The sequence below is a fragment of the Gadus morhua genome, chromosome 21, assembly GCF_902167405.1.
Source record: "Gadus morhua chromosome 21, gadMor3.0, whole genome shotgun sequence".
NCBI lineage: Eukaryota > Metazoa > Chordata > Actinopteri > Gadiformes > Gadidae > Gadus > Gadus morhua.
Genome location: NC_044068.1, coordinates 11,393,242 through 11,414,285, shown reverse-complemented (window position 1 = coordinate 11,414,285; position 21,044 = coordinate 11,393,242). Strand labels below are relative to the sequence as shown.

The 21,044-nt window shown below is 44.1% G+C and overlaps 3 protein-coding genes and 4 non-coding genes across 7 annotated transcripts; all 7 read right to left on the bottom strand.

Moving 5' to 3' along the window:
* Positions 1-333: 333 nt before the first annotated feature.
* Positions 334-4,152, bottom strand: LOC115534184 (ribonucleoside-diphosphate reductase subunit M2). The gene is made up of 10 exons (XM_030344948.1): positions 3,915-4,152; positions 3,649-3,717; positions 3,181-3,321; positions 2,810-2,926; positions 2,546-2,679; positions 2,368-2,462; positions 2,146-2,279; positions 1,853-1,957; positions 1,439-1,552; positions 334-877 (listed from the first exon to the last, which is right to left on the bottom strand). Exons 1-10 carry the CDS (start codon positions 4,005-4,007, stop codon positions 725-727), a joined length of 1,155 nt encoding a protein of 384 aa, XP_030200808.1. The 5' UTR covers positions 4,008-4,152; the 3' UTR covers positions 334-724.
* Positions 1,048-1,186, bottom strand: LOC115534958 (small nucleolar RNA SNORD94). The gene has a single exon (XR_003974414.1). It is a non-coding gene; the product is annotated as a small nucleolar RNA SNORD94 (small nucleolar RNA).
* LOC115534957 (small nucleolar RNA SNORD94) lies at positions 1,667-1,805 on the bottom strand. Its single transcript, XR_003974413.1, has one exon. It is a non-coding gene; the product is annotated as a small nucleolar RNA SNORD94 (small nucleolar RNA).
* Positions 4,153-9,215: 5,063 nt separating the features above from the next.
* Positions 9,216-12,929, bottom strand: LOC115534183 (ribonucleoside-diphosphate reductase subunit M2). Its single transcript, XM_030344945.1, has 10 exons — positions 12,617-12,929; positions 12,343-12,411; positions 11,877-12,017; positions 11,633-11,749; positions 11,385-11,518; positions 11,215-11,309; positions 10,993-11,126; positions 10,691-10,795; positions 10,277-10,390; positions 9,216-9,746 (listed from the first exon to the last, which is right to left on the bottom strand). Exons 1-10 carry the CDS (start codon positions 12,854-12,856, stop codon positions 9,594-9,596), a joined length of 1,302 nt encoding a protein of 433 aa, XP_030200805.1. The 5' UTR covers positions 12,857-12,929; the 3' UTR covers positions 9,216-9,593.
* Positions 9,917-10,055, bottom strand: LOC115534955 (small nucleolar RNA SNORD94). Its single transcript, XR_003974411.1, has one exon. It is a non-coding gene; the product is annotated as a small nucleolar RNA SNORD94 (small nucleolar RNA).
* Positions 10,505-10,643, bottom strand: LOC115534956 (small nucleolar RNA SNORD94). Its single transcript, XR_003974412.1, has one exon. It is a non-coding gene; the product is annotated as a small nucleolar RNA SNORD94 (small nucleolar RNA).
* Positions 12,930-14,878: 1,949 nt separating the features above from the next.
* Positions 14,879-20,534, bottom strand: klf11a (Kruppel like factor 11a). Its single transcript, XM_030344944.1, has 4 exons — positions 20,351-20,534; positions 17,611-17,865; positions 16,304-17,339; positions 14,879-16,023 (listed from the first exon to the last, which is right to left on the bottom strand). Exons 2-4 carry the CDS (start codon positions 17,854-17,856, stop codon positions 15,728-15,730), a joined length of 1,578 nt encoding a protein of 525 aa, XP_030200804.1. The 5' UTR covers positions 17,857-17,865; positions 20,351-20,534; the 3' UTR covers positions 14,879-15,727.
* Positions 20,535-21,044: the final 510 nt, after the last annotated feature.

The window sequence follows — 21,044 nt, the reverse complement described above, 5'->3', positions numbered from 1 at the left end:
TATTAACCAATCGGATTTGGCCGCATTGAAAACGTAGCATTCATTGGATGGTGGCTACATTGAGAGTTAACTAGAGCCCTGATTTCTAACTGTAACATGTAGTGAGGGTTTCTTGATGATTATGTTTGGATAGTTCCGTAACGCAAAACATTGCTAGTGCAATGAAACCAGTCTCCTGTAGGAACACGGATCCAGCCGGTGACTTGGTACTAGAAACTGGGTACGTCAACTTGTGAGCGTAGTACCTACGCCACCACACCCAAACTTAATTGGTGTCATATAGTCTCATATTAGTGATGCCATGATTTAAAAACACGACCACGCAGCAAGTAAAACATGGGACAAATTTTATTCATACACCTAAACCACAGCAAAACTTCACAAGTTAAAAAATTAAAACACGCTGAAGTAACATACAAGTTAATTGATTCATCTTTAAAACTAGTTTGCAATGGGGAGCACTACTGGTAGCTGCAATTTGGACGAGTGCAAGTTTGAAATGTCACAGCAATGAGGTAGAGTCTGTAAAATATAGAGTTCTAGGCACCACAACTAGCCTCCCCAAGAGCAGCCGTTCATGTCATACAACCGCCATCTTGCAGGAGCTCCACGAGTACACCACATAAGGGGCACCAACATAACTGATGTTATGGGCGCCATTTCAAGTACAGTGGGACCCAAGACTCTCCTGCATAAAATGTCAATATTTCTGTTCCGGGGCTTCCTAGAAGTCAGCGTCTAGTCTGAAAGTGTTGTCCGTGGCACCCGACATGACCCCCATCCTTTGGTACTCTCCCACACACTTCTCGAAGAAGTTGGTCTTCCCCTCCAGGGAGATGTTCTCCATGAAGTCGAAGGGGTTCTCCACCTTGTAGATCTGAGTGACAAAGACAGCAACGTTTAATCCATAAGCTAATCAGGTTTACATATCCCCACATTTGCTTATGTCAATACATAGCTAAAGTTAAGCACCGTTTTAAAATGTCCCATATTTGATTACCCAGAAACTCTACATTGGACACATGTTCTGTAGTTCTTTGACCCGGCTTTGCTCAGACCAGCGTCTGTATCGTGCTGACCCATCCCCTGCCAGTAGGCCACATGCCCGCCGACAGAGGACCCAGGCCAGCACCCAGCCCCCATTACTGGCTGGGGTCCGTACCCCTGCGCGTCTCATCATGGCAAAGCCGTCACCCTTGTTACTACCTTATGCAGACTTACAACCTCAGACCATTTGTGTTAATTGTATCTTGCAGTGAATTCAGATACAGCTCATGAAGTTGCACATGGTAGTTGTATGACAGCTAGATCACCTGAACCAAAACAGTTATTGTGCCCGTTTTTCTGACGCGTTAAATGACGAAGACTTGAAAGCTAGCGGAATATTTGGCATGATTGACATACACCATACGTCGCCAATGGCCTGTGGACCCTTTACCTTGTTGAATCCAAGCTCCAACATCAGTCTGTCCGCCACAAACTCTATGTACTGCTTCATCATGTCACAGTTCATCCCAATCAGCTTCACTGGCAGGGCTACGGTCAGGAACTCCTGAAAACATAGTTGGTATTAGTTTTTGTAAGGGGCTTTATTATTCAAGCCAAATGACTGGAACATGCCATGTTCAAAGTTGATAATTTGCCGCATGAAGTTCTTTGACCCGGCTTTGCTCAGACCAGCGTCTGTATCGTGCTGACCCATCCCCTGCCAGTAGGCCACATGCCCGCCGACAGAGGACCCAGGCCAGCACCCAGCCCCCATTACTGGCTGGGGTCCGTACCCCTGCGCGTCTCATCATGGCAAAGCCTGTCCTGATCACTTTTTTACTTTACTTATTTCCAACAAACAAACCTGCTCAATAGCTACTGCATCCTTGATGAGGTTGGAAACCGTCTTCTCAGAAGGCTTGTTTACCAGATGTTTGAACATCAAGCAGGCAAAGTCGCAGTGAAGTCCCTGAGAACAAAGTATAACATTTACAAAACCATTTAGTTAGAATTTCCTTGTGCTTTGAAGAAGAAGAATTAGCTAGTTCAACTATTTTCATATTCTTGTGCAAGCATTACAGCAAAAATATACAGACACTAATGCTACTAGCCTGAAGGCTTTTCCTACAAGACATCCGATGCAAGTGAGGTCCTCACCTCGTCCCTGCTGATGAGTTCATTGGAGAAGGTCAGACCGGGCATTAGCCCCCTTTTCTTCAGCCAGAAGATGGAGGCAAACGAGCCAGAGAAAAAGATTCCTTCCACAGCAGCGAAAGCGACCACTCGCTCACCTAGATGAACAAACGTGATCAGTAATGTGGTCCAGCAGCCATAGCTTTAGTTTGGCGTAATGAATAGTGTTAAGAAATCGATGCTTACCAAACTCTGCATTCTTGTTTCCAATCCAGTTCAGGGCCCAGTCTGCCTTCCTCTTGACACAGGGTAGTGTCTCGATAGCATTGAACAGGTGCTCCCTGAGAGAAAGTTGCTTTTAGATGGTTTTTTGAAGGGTAACGCAATATACTGGACATTACTAATTCCATTTGTTACACCCCACCTCTGAGCGGAGTCCTTGATGTAGGTATCTATGAGCAGGCTGTACATCTCAGAGTGGATGTTCTCCATGGCGATCTGGAAACCGTAGAAGCAGCGGGCCTCGGTCACCTGAACTTCCTTGCTGAAGCGCTCCACCTAGTGGTCACAAAAGAGAGACTAACCGGTCAGACCCGCACACAAAAGCAATGTTTCGTTGCTGGCTTAGGTTTAAACAATGGATAATAAGTTGTTAAGTTTATTGGTCAATTAAAAAATGCTTGTTTACCAAATTCTCATTGACTATTCCGTCGCTTGCGGCGAAGAAGGCCAGGACGTGGGAGACAAAGTGCTTTTCCTCGTCCTTCAGCGACTCCCAGTGCTGCAGGTCCTTCGACAGATCGACCTGGAATAAAAAGTATTGCTTAGGCCATCATTGACGGAAACGTTCAGAACGAGGTTAATTAAACTAGAAACATGCCCACCCAATTATAATAATGGCACCATAAAACTTCGACAGATCGACCTGGAATATAATTAAAATAAAAATAGTTCACGTATTGAAGACTACAATAAAAAATAATCGGTAGTAGGCCTATTCATTCCATTAAAAACGCATGTAATAAACGCCATGCACTCTGTACCACAGGCATAAGTTACCTCTTCGGCCGTCCAGAAAGAGGCCTCCGCTTTCTTGTACATTTGCCAGATATCGTGGTACTGGATGGGGAAAATGACGAATCGCCTGGGGTTGTCCCTCAGGAGAGGCTCGTCTGCGTTACTCGTCACGGACTTTTTAGCCTATAAGCAAACAAAAGATATACATTGCCGTAAGGATAGTACACCATTAGGTAGTTATTACTTTAAGCATACTGGTGAAGTTATAACTACACCAGTGTATAGCATACTTTGTTTCAAAAAAAGCCTCATTCAAGTTAACATGGATCCTTCATTCAAAGGGAGTTGTATACCATAGTTAACTACAGCTGTGCATCGTTAGACTTCGCGCCGGATTTGTGGCAAACACGAAATGCATAAAAAACCGTTTCAAAGCTCGAAAGGTCAATCTGGTGTTCACGTAACTAAACATGTATAGTTAGATTGAGATGTTTGAGAAACAAGACTCACCTCAGCATAGTCAAATATTTTACGCGCGGTTCTGGACGCCAGGACGCGGGTGCTGTTTAGACTCGGGGGCTGAAAATGCACAAACACAACGAAGGTCTTTAACCAGGAATGCCCAAAGCCTCTTACAGGTTATGCTTTTTGTTAAAGTCGGTAATCAGACTCCATTTCAGATTACTTTCAGGTCGCGTTAACGTAATTCAGGGAATGGGCTGTACATTTAGCAAATTATTATTTTTATGGGTTTCATGGATATTATTTGAGCTTACCGTGTTTTCCTTGTCCTGTAGAGAAATGGTGTTCATTTCGGAGGATATAATATTTACGTCCTTCTTGGAAAGTGGAGACCCTGTCGCAAGCATGGTTATTAACTTGTAGGACTGACTTATTGACAGTAAATATAAAGAAATAAGATTACAAAAGTTTAAAACTCTTAACTAAAACTTTGCTATGTAAGCTACACAAAACACACTGCGGCATGCAAAGGCTTGAATGACCGTACGGTACCTCGGGTTCTGTGCTCCTATTTATAGGGAGCTTGACGACCAGGGTCCTGACCGCCTCAGCCAATCAGGTTCGTCGAACTTGTTTTACACGGCTCTTCTTAATGCTGTGGAACGCCCCGTTCACTTGCATGGGCCCTTCACAACAACAAAGGTATTTGGATGTTGTTACATTTATATTAGTGGTGGGCCGTTATCGCCCTTAACGGCTGCGTTACCGCGAGACCTTCTCAAGCGGTACTTCACTTTACTTTTCCACTCACAACAACCACAACACTTCGGGTGTGTTCGAAACCGCCTACTTGCTTACTACCTACTAAATATTTGGCTTACTTCTCGAATCCTTAAATAATGAGTGAGTAATCCATTTGAGTAATCGACGTTCAGAAGACCTTCCTTACTTAACCACCTCAGATGACGTGAATCAAATGACGTGTCAATAACCTACCGGCCGGGCGCCGTTAATAAATATTATAAATAAACATATAAACGTCACATTTAACGTCACAGTACACCTTCAACCTAAGGATTTGCGGTGATATCTTAAAACAATTATTAAACAATTATTAAAAGCACTGCTGCTATGGCTCCCCGTTTAGCGCCATTTCTTCCACTGTTTTTTTGAATAGACGAAGTGCATTCTGGGGCGGTTGAGTACGTCTAGTAAGCTAGCGATGCTTACTCAAAATCTTTCCGGAAGTAGAAGACATTCGGATACTACTCGCTTACCTAAACTCGCTTACTAAGTTCTCGCTTACTCAATTTGACGTCATAGTTAGTAGGAGTAGTAAGCAAGTACGCGGTTTCGAACACACCCGCGTTCGGACCCATCAGGTCCGAACACCACAACTTCCGGCGGTGAATTATATTTGATAATTCACCGTTGCCAAGTATAATTGACCGCTGTCAAGGTAAACAAAAAGATTTTTTGCCTTTTGCCATTTTAATCTAGATTAATCTAGATTAATTCCAAAATGCATATGAAAAAAAAAATCACATGAATGCACTGACTAGGTTTTTAGATAGTCGGTGCCGTTTACTACCTTAACGGCACCGACAATCCCAAAACCCAGTCGAAACTAGATGGAAAAAGTGTGTAGTTCAAAACGTGACGCAGCTTTTACTTCTTCGCCACCTACAGATTGTTATGTACGATCATTCAAAAACCCCATGTTATTTCCCATAGACATTTGACCAAGGGAACCGGGAGGCTCGGAGGCTGGACTTGTTGAGAGGTCGGGACTGCAGTCATGTGGCGGGCTGAAAACGAGGGAGGCATCTGATTGGCTACAGAGAGTTCCTTGTTGAAAAGAATGCATTTGTGAATCCACCCACGTCAGGAGAGTCTCAAAAATCCACATATAAATACAGGCCAGTTCTCACACAAATGCAAGCAAGTTCACAAATGAAAAGCTTCTTGTTAATTCAAGTTTAACAGTTTGTATATAAATGTAACATCCAAACATCCAAATACATTTTTGATGAAAATTGCAAATATTTTTTAAATTAATATATATTTATGGATTTATATTACGTTTATTTAAAACGTGTGTGGATCAGAAATGTGTTTGGGAAACTTATTTTTGTTTATGGATTTATTTTACATTTATACATACCGATATCCATTTGTTTGTGCATTGAAGTGTATTTAGAAGAGAGTAATTTATATATAAATCACAAAATACATTTGTGAATCCTTCTCTGTGCATTCATTATTAATGAGACTGTTCTGACCACATAGAATGGTGGATAGGCAGGTAAAGCTAATCTACGCGGAAGTAAGGGTTGGAGATGTGAAAAAAAACCTTTCCCTTTAAACCCTGCATACACTTCTTTAGTCCAAAATGAGGATGGAAAGCAGAGAACAAAGTGTAGCACTACACAAACTAATAGACACGATTGAACCCAAAAGAGAATAAGGTTTCAGATAACACCTGTCTTCGCCAAAATGCCAGGAAAATCAGGACTGTTTATTATTTTTCTTAAGATCAAATCAATATCAATATAACCAGAAAGACAAGTAATAATAATAATACTACTACTAATAATAATAATAATAATAATAATAATACATTTCATTTAAAACGTCCGTCAGGACACCCAAGGTCACTTCACAGATAAAACAAATAGGAGAAAAAATATCAAAAAAGGAGAACAATTATCAAAGATATATATACCATATAGCCATATCATTGTCCAAAGGCTAGTCTTAAAGGAGAAATGCGGTGTAAAATGGATTGGGATATGTTTGGTATGAAGCAAAAAAGCGCACATAGACGCACTCTTCAGTTGGCTGTTTTTAGCCGATTCTATCAAAACGCTATAAACTTGGAACAATAGGGGCATGTGTTATGGAAAAAACTAAATCGCTATTTTAAACTACTTAAAAGGCTAGAAGTAGCCCGACATTTCTTTGGTAGTATAATAAGGGTCTTAACATATAAACAAGATATTGATAACTTTGTACACTAACTTGTCGACGCCATCTTGTTTTTAAGACTCGATAAGTAGATTGACGAACACAGAGATTGTGACCTCTGACAACAACAAGCAAGCTCTGTGTTCGCCAATCTACTTATCTATCAAGTCTTAAAAACAAGATGGCGTCGACGGGTGAACTACTTAATTAATTAATAATTACTGTATTTCCATTGCAACCCATTCATATTTTCCCAGCCCTAGGTCCCATGGGGGTCTCCCGGAAGGGGCGGACTTACGAGCTCCATAGAGCGGCAAGCCAGACCCATATCGGAAAGATATTGGGTCTGGTCTCGTACGGTGGCAGTGTGGGCGGGATAAACGGACTTGCAGGACTTGCATCAGCGTCTGGGCGGGAACTACGTCACTTTCTATTGCCTCCACGGGTATCTAGAAGTGAACGTGAACAAGGAAATTACGAGCAAGTGACGTAGTTCCCGCCCAGACGCTGATTGGCTGATACGTTTGACACTTTGCATATTGACTTTTTGGAAAACGTTTTGGATTACATTTTGGAAAACGTTTTACAAAACTTTTTGCCAAATCTTTTGCAAAGCGTTCGTTTTGCGGATTGAAATGTCATTTGAATAACGCAACACACGGAGCGTGGCGAAGTGGATTGCAATCACGGGGACGCTATAGCTTTTCAATTTGAATAAAGGAACTCAAAGAATTTGACAAAATGTTATTCTATTTTTATTGTTATAACTTTTGCAAATTTAATTGAGGATCGCATTGTCACTTTGCATATTAAAATACACTTTGAATAACGTATTTACAAATTACATTATAAAATTGCATAATGAATTGTCAATTGCATAATGTAATTGCAAATTGCATTGCCATTTGAATTTTGCTACATATATGCTTCCATATATCCTGCCTACATTTTTTTTCTTTGGCGGCCCTCAGTCAAATTGTGGGTTCCTAAATTGCCCCCCAGCCAGCTGTCAAAACTTTGAGAACCCCTGTTGTAGACCAACTTCGGAAAACTGTAGTTCCATCGTAGAAACGCTAGAGGTCAGCAATACTCCCCGTCGCGCAATGACGTCGGTAAGGAAAAGTGGAGTCGAATTCATTGTAAACAGCGCTGTCTTTTCCGATGTCGAAAGGAAGCACATTTTCATCTCTCCTTCACCCGATGACGTTTTCTACAAAGGTTAAGTAAAGGAGGCCTAAAGGTTAGGAGATTTGACTATTCGTAGAGGAATTGGGACACAGCTAAGGAGTCTCACCGCGTCCGCCATCTTGTCGTCACGTGACAGCACTTGGACGTTGGATGTCCATGTCCCACAGGCTGCAGCGAGACCTTACTCGGTCTGAGCGATGACAGTCGCATTGTTTACCGACCATGGAAGTATAAGTTAACTTCATAAATATGAAAGATTGCTCTATATAAATTATAATACCAACATAGTCAAATTATGTTGGCCTAGAAAACAATACAGTTCAATGATTCCATCCAACTATTTACGAAAAATGCTATCAATCATTTATATACAAATAAATGGTTACATATCGATCAGCAACGAGGTTGGAGTAGCCTACCTACATAAATATTTGTAATAGGCCTTCACCAACATTGTTAACTGTCAAACATAGCTACACAAGCAGATGAAAAATTAAATACCAACACAACTGAATTTTTTATTAGGCTATTAACAATATTATAAAAAAATGATACCGTAATGCACTCTTTGTCTTTGGATCTTTTGAATAAATTAATCAATAAATGGTGAATCGCAATGATCGCAAGCAGATTAACTTGAGTCTTTGAGCAGCAGCTGAACCAGTCTATAAATCCCTTTATCACAAACACTTTGATAGTCACCACAGTCCCTGAAAAACGTCATTCATGTTAAGTAAAAGGAAAAATCTCAGACACAAGAAGTTAACAGAGCCGTGCACTAGGCCCTCTCGAATGCCAGGCCTAAAAAATTGTTTCACGACTCCTTTCAGCTGCCCACCCATCCATCTCCAGCAAAAAATAACATAAAACGGCTAATAAAACGCTTGAGGTGGCGCTTTGAAAAGAGAAAACTTACATTTTTAGTACATGGCATAAAGATAATGAGCCTTTGATTGATAGACATTTATTGCAGACCCTTTCCTGTTCCCCACTTGTATTGGAGTGAACGAAGATATCTACTTCTGGGCCCCTTGACCAGGCTTGGCTGCTGAGCACTGGTGAATTGCGAAAGTAGTTCCTGGGGGCTTGATGCCAGCTGAAAGGAGTCGTAAACAAATGTTTCGAGAGGGCCTACTGCACGGCTCAGTTAACTTTGTGTCCAAGGTTTTTCCTTTTACTTAACATGAATGACGTTGATGTTTTTTTTCACCACTCTATAGAACAGAATGTTCGGTGCATTGAATAGTGTGCATTCAGCATGAACTTGGGGTTGTTGGTAATGTTTGGATATTTATACAACACACATTTCTAGTTTAATGAAACTGGTCTGCAGAGCCAGCCAATGGCATGGGACTAGAAAGTGGGTGCGAGTGTAGTACCATCGTCACCACACCAAAGATAATTGGTGGCATAATCCCACATTAGTGATGCAATGAGTTAAAAATATGACCACGCAGAAGTTAAAATTGGAAAAACTTTATAAATATAAAACTGTACAGCAAGAAATCACAATTGAAAAAATAAGAAACACTAAAGTAATGCACAAGTTAATTCATCTATACAACTAGTTTACATGGGGAGAATTATGGGTAGTAGCTGCAAGAATGCAAGTTTAACCTGGCACAGCCATGAGGTCCGATCGGTAAAATATAGAGTTCAAGGCACCACGACTAGCCTTCCGCCCCAAGCGCAGCCGTTCATGGCAACCGCCAGCTTGCAGAAGCTCAAAAAGTATCACATAAAGTGCACCAACATAACTGATGTTATGGGCTCCATTTCAAGTACAGTGGGACCCAAGACTCTCCCACGTAAAGTCAATATTTCTGTTCCGGGGCTTCCTAGAAGTCAGCGTCTAGTCTGAAAGTGTTGTCCGTGGCACCCGACATGACCCCCATCCTTTGGTACTCTCCCACACGCTTCTCGAAGAAGTTGGTCTTCCCCTCCAGCGAGATGTTCTCCATGAAGTCGAAGGGGTTCTCCACCTTGTAGATCTGAGTGACAAAGACAGCAACGTTTAAGCCACAAGCTAATCAGGTTTACATATCCCAACATTTGCTTACGTAAATACATAGCTAAAGTTTAGCACCGTTTTAAAATGTCCCATATGTGATTACTCAGAAACTCTACATTGGACACATGTTCAGTAGTTCTTTGACCCGGCTTTGCTCAGACCAGCGTCTGTATCGTGCTGACCCATCCCCTGCCAGTAGGCCACATGCCCGCCAACAGAGGACCCAGGCCAGCACCCAGCCCCCATTACTGGCTGGGGTCCGTACCCCTGCGCGTCTCATCATGGCAAAGCCGTCACCCTTGTTACTACCTTATGCAGACCAACAACCTCATATTTTTTTTTTTATCTTGCAGCGAATTCAGACAATGGATGACAGCTAAATCACTTATACCAGAGTCAACGTTCCTGTTTTTCTGACTCAGAAAGAACCGAAAACTAGGGGTTTATGTCGAAGGATTAACATGCAACGGTTGTTACCAATGACATCTGAATACAGGGGGCACTTTTTACCTTGTTGAATCCAAGCTCCAACATCAGTCTGTCCGCCACAAACTCAATGTACTGCTTCATCATGTCACAGTTCATCCCAATCAGCTTCACTGGCAGGGCTACGGTCAGGAACTCCTGAAAACATAATTGATATTAGTTTTTGATAAGGGGGGTTTATTATCCAAGCCAAATGACTGGAACATGCCATGTTCAAAGTTGATAATTTGCCGCATGAAGTTTTGACCCGGCTTTGCTCAGACCAGCGTCTGTATCGTGCTGACCCATCCCCTGCCAGTAGGCCACATGCCCGCCGACAGAGGACCCAGGCCAGCACCCAGCCCCCATTACTGGCTGGGGTCCGTACCCCTGCGCGTCTCATCATGGCAAAGCCTGTCCTGATCACTATTATACATTACTTATTTCCAACAAACAAACCTGCTCAATAGCTACTGCATCCTTGATGAGGTTGGAAACCGTCTTCTCAGAAGGCTTGTTTACCAGATGTTTGAACATCAAGCAGGCGAAGTCGCAGTGAAGTCCCTGAGAACAAAGTATAACATTTACAAAACCATTTAGTTTGCTGAAAAATTTCCTCGTGCTTTGAAGAAGCAGAATTAGCTAGTTCAACTAGTTTCATATTCTTCAAAACTATACACACACACACACACACACACACACTAATTCTACTAGCCTGAAACCTCTTCCTACAAGATATCCGACGCAAGTGATTTCCTCACCTCATCCCTGCTGATGAGCTCATTGGAGAAAGTCAGACCGGGCATTAGCCCCCTCTTCTTCAGCCAGAAGATGGAGGCGAACGAGCCAGAGAAGAAGATTCCTTCCACAGCAGCGAAAGCAACCACTCGCTCACCTAGATGAACAAACGTGATCAGTAATGTGGTCCAGCAGCCATAGCTTTAGTTTGGCGTAATGAATAGTGTTAAGAAATCGATGCTTACCAAACTCTGCATTCTTGTTTCCGATCCAGTTCAGGGCCCAGTCTGCCTTCCTCTTGACACAGGGTAGTGTCTCGATAGCATTGAAAAGGTAATCCCTGAGGGAAAGTTGCCTTTAGATACAGGTAGCTCAATTTAATGGACATTAAAATTTAACATTTTTTACACCCCACCTCTGAGCGGAGTCCTTGATGTAGGTATCTATGAGCAGGCTGTACATCTCAGAGTGGATGTTCTCCATGGCGATCTGGAAACCGTAGAAGCAGCGGGCCTCGGTCACCTGAACTTCCTGGCTGAAGCGCTCCACCTAGTGGTCACAAAATAGACTGGTCAGACGTGGCAATACTACACCGCTGGCTTAGTTTAAAACTGTGGCCTATGAATTATATTTTATTGGTCATTTAAATGTTGCGTGGCTTACCAAGTTCTCGTTGACTATGCCATCGCTTGCCGCGAAGAAGGCCAGGACGTGGGAGACAAAGTACTTCTCCTCGTCCTTCAGCGACTCCCAGTGCTGCAGGTCCTTCGACAGATCGACCTGGAATATAATTAAATAAATAGTTCCGTAAGTATTGTAGAAGATTAAAAAAAATCGGTAGTATCAATTTAATTAAAAACGCATGTAATAAACTTCATGCCATCTGTGTACCACACGCATAAATTACCTCTTCGGCCGTCCAGAAAGAGGCCTCTGCTTTCTTGTACATTTGCCAGATATCGTGGTACTGGATGGGGAAAATGACGAATCGCCTGGGGTTGTCCCTCAGGAGAGGCTCGTCTGCGTTACTCTTCACCGGCTTTTTGGGCTACACGCGCACAGAAAGATGAGTTAAAGACCGATACTTTCCAGTCACCATTAAAGCCGGTAAACAAATTGTCATACGTTTACTATAATTGGATAGTTTAAGAATATTGTAAAGCTCAAGTTAACATGGATACTTGTTTTATCGTGCGTTGTATACAATGGGGTCACTTTGCCATTGCAAATTACAGCTGTGCATTGTTAAGACTTCGCGCCGGAATTATGGCGAACACAAAATGAGCGGTTTAATGCTCGAAAGGTGAATATAATGTACACGTAACCAATTACAGGTAGTTTTAGATTGCCATCGCTTTAGAAAGAAGACTCACCTCAGCGTCGTCGAATATTTTACGCGCGGTTCTAGAAGCCAGGATACGGGTGCTGTTCAGACTTGGGGGCTAAAAGGCAAATATAAAACACAACGACGGTCATTATCCAGAATTACCAGTTATGGCTGAAAATGGTGAGCAAAGTTCAGTAGTCAGGCTCCATTTCCGTTTACTTTTCAGCTCAAGATGACCCGATTGAAATCACTATCACGTTTGAAGAGTTTAGCTTATCACCATTACTTTTACGGGTTTCATGGACATTATTTGAACTTACCGTGTTTTCCTTGTCTTGTAGAGAAATGCTGTTCATCCCGGAGGACATAATGTTTTCGTCCTTCTTGGAAAGATGAGAGCGTGCGTTAAGCATGGTTACTAGTTTGATGGACTGACTTCTTAAAAATAAATATGAAATAATAAAATTACAAACGTTTAAAACTCTAACTAAACCTTTACTATGTAAGCTAGGTACATTAGACAGATACGCGGGATAGAAGGCAAAGGATTGAATGAACATAGCCCTCGCTTTCTTTGCCTGTATTTATAGGGAGATTGGCGCTAACCCAATGACGACCAGGGTGCGGACTGGCATCAGCCAATCAGGTTCGTTGAAAGCCTTTCGCGAAAGCGCACACCGCGGGAGATTCAAATGCTTTGTTAGCGCCAAGTGGTTACAAAACCCCAAAAAGTGTTACGAAAGGGTAAAACGCGCCCTTATGCAAGTCTTTAAATGTAGACAATAGAACCTAAGATAATATAAAAGACCTCAACTGCAACGCCATCGTCTAAAATGACAACTGTTTCAGAAATGAATTTCTGCATTCTTTAACCTATTCGTTAAATAACATCGTTTTCATTTGCCTAAACAGCTGGTAGTTATTTCATATATAGTCACTGAATAAACTTGTATGTTGATGGGCAATGACATGTCTAAATCGTGGTATTTGCAAACAATGCTTTTCCCGCCGTCTCGCTCTTTAGATTTTGCAATAATGTGCCTTTATTTACTTGACGTCTCGTCACATCGATCAACAATTCATTCACATCGTGCATGAGCATCTGAATCCTTATTTCATAACGAATTTGGCATTTTCAAGAGAAGCCAAGTCGGGTATGCCACTGTTAAGACAGCTAACAGATTGGCTTGCAGTTTCTTAATAAAGCCATCGTCGAAGGATCAATTGTTCCTTGCATGTTACGTTTGAATCCAAGCGATTGAGTCATTCTGTCACGCTGGTCAGATATAAACTATATCAGCCTAACAATTACCCACTTAAGGTATTATTTAGTAGCAGCTGTTATTGTTCGCTGCAGTCCTATTCTAGTTCCGGGGTCTAAAGCGCGCTTCTTTGTTTCTGCAGAGAGAGAGGAGGGGATACCCAGTGGCCAGGAGGAGTCGAGCAATGCAACATTCAAGCAAACCTTTTCACGATGACGTTGTCGAAAATGTATATCAAGAGTTTGGATGTGAGGCACTGTTAAGCAGTGCTTTACACATATAGTTAATAGCGCCCTTCTAACAGATGACGACTGCAGAGTTGGATTTTAACAAAGAACTGCATTTAAGTCTGTTGAACCGTGTTTCATTTTGGCCTTTTGCTTTGCAGGGATACAAAACTTTTGGCTATTCAACTTGTGGCTATTAATCATCGTCCTTACGTTTTGGGCTTAATATCCTGGTAATAATTATTCTGTCTAACTCGCGTCATCTCTTTCCAACTGATTTTATAACGAGCTGTGCTGTCAAATGAAATTATTGGTTTAGAATGTTTTCCCTTAGATCTAATAGCTTTTTTATTCAGATCAATCAAGGAACATCTATTGTGTGCGTTTGAGCAACACTGAATAACTATTTCAGGCAATTACTTTTTAATAAACCTGTGGATTTTTATTTTCCAACTGAGCCATGCGTGTAAATATACTGCGTTATCATTTTCAGCCACTAAGCGGTGCTGTAGCAAAGGATCTAGATATTTCATTGCGCTACAGCGCCAAATTTTTACCGTGGTTGAATGTCGGTCAGTAAGGCAAATGGGCGGGTGCTTAGTCAGCCGTTGACGTGAACAGATCTCCCAGCTCATCGTCGTCGCATCCCATTGGTCACACCCCCTCAACGCTTGAATGCCATTCGTTGAGCTTTGTTACTGGGTGGTATGGCAAGACCAGCGAGGCTGGAGGAGGCTGCTCTTCAAATTGGCGATAAGCCTGGACCGAACAATGAGGATTTAGAGGTTTTCAGTTTTTAAATCGGTGAATATCTTTTACCGATTTTATTTATGTATTGTATTTATCTTAAAACGCAAGCCTATTGTATTACTATCGTTTTCTTCTGATTAAATAATGTGTTATTGTCTTGGTTGTATTGTGGCTCTCAAATCCTAAATCTTCGATTCAGATACATTTATATTCAAAACAATTTCTAGATGTAATTTCTCTTGTTAAGCACTTACCATTGCTGTTTTGCATGAAAAGCCCTCGATAAAATTTGATTGAGGACATTGATATAATGTTTAGTGAAAAAGAGTTACTCAACAACATGACAGATTTAGTGGTGCATTTTATTACAAAAGCCATATTCTTAAACATTGCTTACAGGCAAGTATTCAGAAATGGGATTATTTTGATAAAAGATGTTATTAAGAATAACATTTAATATGAGGTATTTTCTTACTGGCGACACTATAGGCCAAATTAAACTATCAAAAACAGCACTTTTAACAAAAGTTTATTAAATAATATTGTATAAAGCAAGATGGTAGGTAGTATCACAGTGAGGAATACTGTCCACTGATATTTTTAAAATATCAATAAAATAATTAATGTACTATCAATAAATGCAGAATGGAATACACATAACATTCATATAGATATCAATACATGTACATTATTTACAATAGCAAAAAAAGAAAAACATTTGGCTAATAAAAGCACAATACAGAGGCTTTGGCAAAAACAAGAGTGCATACATTTGCTAAACATGACATAAACATTGAGTAAACATGATTACCTGTATGTAAAGAGTACAAAACAAGCATAATACAAAAAAATCCAGTGCAATGTCAGTTTTGTCTGTGAATTGTCCATGACTCATAGCAGCCTGGTCTGTATGTGTCCTTGTTCTCCATGTGGTTGGTGAGAAAAAAAATGTCCTGAGCAAGCAAAACTGCCTTCCCGCTGTTCCAACATCTTTTCCCATTCCTGATCCTTCAACTGCCAGTTGTGATATCAGTTATTTCAGTTATATAAAAAAGTACGGGCCATTGAGTGGCTGGGTCCTATAGCTGACGGATACAGCTGGAGAAGATTTACAGACAATAGCCAGGCCCGGGTGGATCTTTACCAGTATTCCCCACCTGGTCGCCTTATAGTCTTTGTATGTTTTTTTGAGTTAGTTTGTGCTGGGCACCAGAACGCCAACAGGATGCGGAGAGGTCCTGGCCTGGGTCTTGGGCAGCGGCATTTTGTTGAGGTCACGCGTTTCGGTTGGCCACGACGACGCCCTCTTGGTAGTGATGTGGCGGCGGGCGTGTTTCGTCAGGTGGTCGCTGCGCATGAAGCGCCGCTCGCACACGTTGCACACAAACTTCTTCTCTCCGGTGTGCGTCCGCCGGTGCCGGGAGAGTTCGTCGGAACGTGCAAACTTTTTGTCGCAGCCCTCCCAGTGGCAGCTGAAGGGTTTTTCACCTGAAGAAGAAACCCGTCGTCGTTAACAATATGATGATAAAGACACACTCCTCAAGGGGACGGCACAGTGCTCAATTCACATTTTTTATGGGTTGCCTTTTAATATGCCAGCTAAAAATAACCGTTGAAGCCTTGGACTTTGAACTTTATGGAAAATATATTGACTGATTTCTTATTAAAAATGTATGTTCGTGCAATAGTGTGAATTAATAAATAATGCCGAAATAGATAGTATAAATAAAAAAAAGAGATCGTTGAAATCTGTTGCGAGGCCACTCACCAGTGTGGGTTCGGAGGTGAGCCTTGAGGTGGGAACTCTTGAAGTACGTCTTCTTGCACCCGGGGAAGTTACACACGTAGTTCCGCCGGCGGGAAAAGTCGGCCTGCGACGGGCCGCCGTTCTGCCCCGTCGCCATGTAAACAGGAGCTGGCGCCAGGGGGAGGAGCTTGGTGTTGCCCAGGGTCATGACCTGCTGTGCGCCCTGGGGGGCCTGCGACACGGAGCTCTGGGGCACCACGAACATCACGGTGCCCTGGGTGACCGAGGAGCCCACTAGGAGCTGCTGAGGGAAGGAGGGAGACGACTGGGGCAGGATGGGCTTGGGCCCCCCCGGGGCCTGAACCTGCACTGGAGCCTGGACGAAGGCCGAGATCATCCCGGACCTCCCCCTCACCGGGTACACCTGGCACAGGACCGGGGAGCTGGGGAGCGCGGCTGGGGGGGAGGGCGAGGGCTGGTAGGAAGACACCGAGGGGGGCGAGTGAACCAGGGAAACCACAGAGGAGGAAGAGGAGGAGGAGGAGGAGGAGGGGCTCTCGGGTGACGAAGGAAGAGAGCCATCCGAGGTGTCCATGGCGCACGGACCCCTGGCCGTATCCTCTTTGATCTGGAAGATCTGGAGCGGTGGTTGTGGGGCGGGCCCCGTGGGGCAGAGGGTCCGCTGTGTGGGGCCCCCCGGCTGCTGGCAGGGGGAAGAGGCCGGGGCCGTTCTGTGGCTGGGCAAGGAGCGATCTGCGGTGTGTCGGATGACGCTGGTGACCATGGCCCTTCCAGGGGTCATGGCCGGCCCCTCGGCTGAACCCAACTCAGAGGGCTCCGATGTCAGGGTGCTGCCGGGATAAGGCCCCCGGCCCAGACCCGCCTGTGGGGGGCTTGTGCGAGGGAGGGGGCCGGAGGAGACCCGGGGCCTGGGCAGCACTGGCCTGGCGACGGTGCTGCTCACAGAGGAGCAGGAGGTGGTGGTGGTATTGAGGATAGTGGTTGTGGTTGTGGTGGAGGTCTCGGAGAAGCTCGGACTGTGGGGTGGAGTCATACACTAGAAGAGAGAAGGACACCGAAGATAGAGAGTGTGACCCACAGTTTCTACGTGATTATAGGTTCATAAGGCACACAAACACTCAATCAATCCAGGGGAAAACAAACAAGGTTCAGTACTTGCTGTTTTCTGATTGGATCAAATGAGTAATTTAGATTGATCCAATCAGAAACAATGCTACTGTAGTGCCCCCTGTTTCACCAGAGGGGGTGCCATTCATATGCATGAATGGAAAGTGCCTGGTGGCTCTATGACAGTGATTTTCCCTTACCAGGGTGGAAAGTGCAACGAGGTCTTTTGGAGTGTCTGCCGCTTCCGGTTGCAAATGGATGGAGTCGCATGAGTCTGAGGTGGGGGTCAGCGGGCGCGGCTTGTGTGACCCTTGACCCCAGAAGCTCATGCTGACCAGGGCCTCGGCTGCCTCCAGGTCGTGGTACTCCACGGTGCCGCTGTTGCAGCTGGTGGGCCGGGCCACCCACCGGGCCTGCTCCATGGTCAGAACCGCACGCTGGTGCATCAGATCAGCCTGGAGGGGACACAAGATGACATTGCACGTTAGCCCAATTCTGATTGGAGAAGGATTCTTTCCTTTCCTTTTTCTATTCCTTCACTATTTTGTAATCATGCAGACATGTTTAAAGTGACTGACTCTCAGATGCACCAATGAGCAGGTAGGGGTCATCTTGCTCAAGGGGGCATCCTAATTAGGATTTTGGGGGTTCGAACCCTGGACTTATTTTAGCTGGGATTGAAAAACCCAAGACAATAGAATACCTTCCCTTTATTTACAAAGGAAAGGCCTCGACCGAGTGTCAGATTCAGATCCGGCTGAGTACCCTAACAGGCGGGACTTTGGCGAAGAAAAAAAAAGGAAACCACTTCTCCCAAGGGAGAAAGTTTGTGAACACAGAGAGCAAACACGCCAACTCCACACAGAGCGGCCCCCGGAGCCGGGACAGCGCCTGAACCCAGAACCAGGTGGCTGCCATAGGCGTGTGACTTCCACTGCACCACCGTGTCAGTGGAGATGGATCCAGATCCTTGTCGTCATACAATCCGCCCAAAGTAACAGACAAACCCTTGATGAAAACCAAAAAAAAAAAAAACAAGAGTCCGGAGCTCAACAGCTGAAACAACTTATTCGACTTATTAAAAAATACGAGCAGCCATTTCCTCGCTCAGAGAGAAATCCCCAAAGTCTGGCTGCAGATGGCAGCAGACAACCCTAACAAAGCCCTCTACATTCCCTCCACACTGTTTTGATTCTGGTTCATTTGAGGACACCGAATGATTGAGGGAGGCAAACAATGACTTACTACGGGTTTCCGAAGCCTAAAAAGCCCATAAAGACACAAATCTACTCACACCGGATATTGATCTGGGAATACGTGAGGTACCTATCAGAGCCACCTATTACATGTCATGAAAGTACATTGTGTACCTTAGCCCACTCCACCCTCATGGTGACGGCCAAGCCCTCAAGACTCCTGTTGTTCACACACTCAGCTGAACTGTTCGCCTGTCCACACGTTAACCACCCCTGTTAAGCACGCAGCTTAACTGCACCTGGTCTGGTCGATATACCATGGCCAATACTGTCAGTTCAAGGAGCGAGAACAGGAGGGAGAGAAAAAGAAGAACAAACTTTAGTATACTCCCATATAGTCTTACGGGGGGATTGGGAGGGGGGGTTGATTGGGAGGAAGGGGGGGATGTCATTTTATTGCAGTGACGGCATCGGTGTGGTTGGTCCAGACTCGTGGATGCCAATATACAACAGTGCTGGGCTGGGCTATAGAGGAGGGGGTGGGGTTGAGGAGAGGCTATCTGAGGTAAAGTCCCTGGTAAGCAGCACAGCGGCTGGGGCGTGTGAGGGGAACAAAAGCTTCCAACCTCCACACACCGTTAAGTTGGCTGGCATCTGGTGAATGCTCAGCTGTAGGGGTGAAGCCCAGAGAGGGGGTGGGGAAGAGAGCCAGAGGGAGACCTCGAGAGGGGGCCCTTACTGCAGTAGTGCCATGAGACCGCGGGTACACCCAGTGTCTCGCATAGCGTTGGACTTGGTGGGAGAGGGAACCTCCCATCACCCAAGAATAGACACGAAAGCTGTGTGCCAGATCACCGAAACCGCCTCCCGTACCCCACACACACACACACACACACACACACACACACACACACACACACACACACACACACACACACACACACACACACACACACACACACACACACACACACACACGAGCGCGCCAACTCGGCACGCACGCAGGAAGGCACGAACACTCACACTCACGCGCACACAATTAACATGCATAGACCGCACGAGGGCAGAAGCTCGCACCAGGAAGTAGTTTGGAAAACAAAGTAAATCTGTTCTACAACACATCTCTATCTCGAACAATGCTGAGGGAAATTTGTGTTAATGAAGCCATACCAAAATAGGACAAATAATAGACCAAATACCAGATATTGTATCCATCTATACCAATATCAATTCTATAGACTTCATTAAAAAAATATTGCGTTCAATACGAAAAACATTACAACATGTCAGCAAGCAGTTTTGGTTTCTGGCATGTGAAGCATTCTACAACACTTGTCATCACTCTTCCATTACAGAACCACATCATAGTATAACGTGTATCCGCATATTGAGCAACCTATTTTACGTTGCTTTTGCAAAACAGTATTCTACAAACCAACTTTAATACAGTGTTGCAATGATGCAACTGTTTGGACTTGATAGTAACGCTCTGATTCCCCCCGCTGATCTCCAGTTTGGTGCAATAAATATGTGACCTTAAATAAACTGGCAGCACCAACCCAAAAATACAGTTTTCGTGTTAAAAAGCGCGTCTAGAACATATTTCCCTGTCTCGGTATAGTTTGCAAATTATGCATCATTGTTTAAATAAAAACAGCCAGTTTCTCTGCTATAACACGTTAACAACTTAATTCAATATAGAGTGAACACAAAACGTACAAAATAGTCAGTTTAATCCACTTACCTCACAGACCTAAATGGTGTAGAAGGCTACTTTGCGCCGTAAAAGTGGGCATACAGAGGTATTAATACAAACTACAGAAGAGGCTAGTCAATAATAAGCCGCGAGCCTCCTCTAATAGCGGAGACTGGCTTCAGCTGAGTGAATCAAACGAGGCGACGAGAGAGGGGAAAAAAAACACAGAAACAAAATTCAGAGCAGTCTGGCGGGTGGTAACATGTTACCAATCAAAAACAAAGGTGTAGCGGATTCGGGCCAATCGGGGGAAGGGCGCTGCGTGATCAGTACGTGATCGCAATCCCATTGGTCACATCGGGGTGCGTGGCTGTTGGGGGGCGTGCCGCAGGAGTCAGTGGTGTCAGAGTAAACCCGCTGAACCCGGCGCGCTGGAACTGGGGGAAAGGTTGGAGCGGCGCGAGCAGGCGGAACCGAGAGACACTATGCACGCGTCTCGCTGCCGTTGCCAAGAGCGCGCACCCCATGCGCAGAGTGGGACGGGCGTGCGCACAAAGAACGGGACTAGTGGAAATACTGTAATAAGGATCGGGCTGGTTGACAGGGTTCATTTCAGGATATAAACAACGCACGACTTAAGTCTGCATTACTGACTGCCTGGCACGCTCTATTTTTTATGAGTAACATATCCCTGTAAGTAGGTGGCTGTCACGTAAACAAGGGGGAGACTAGGCCTATATGA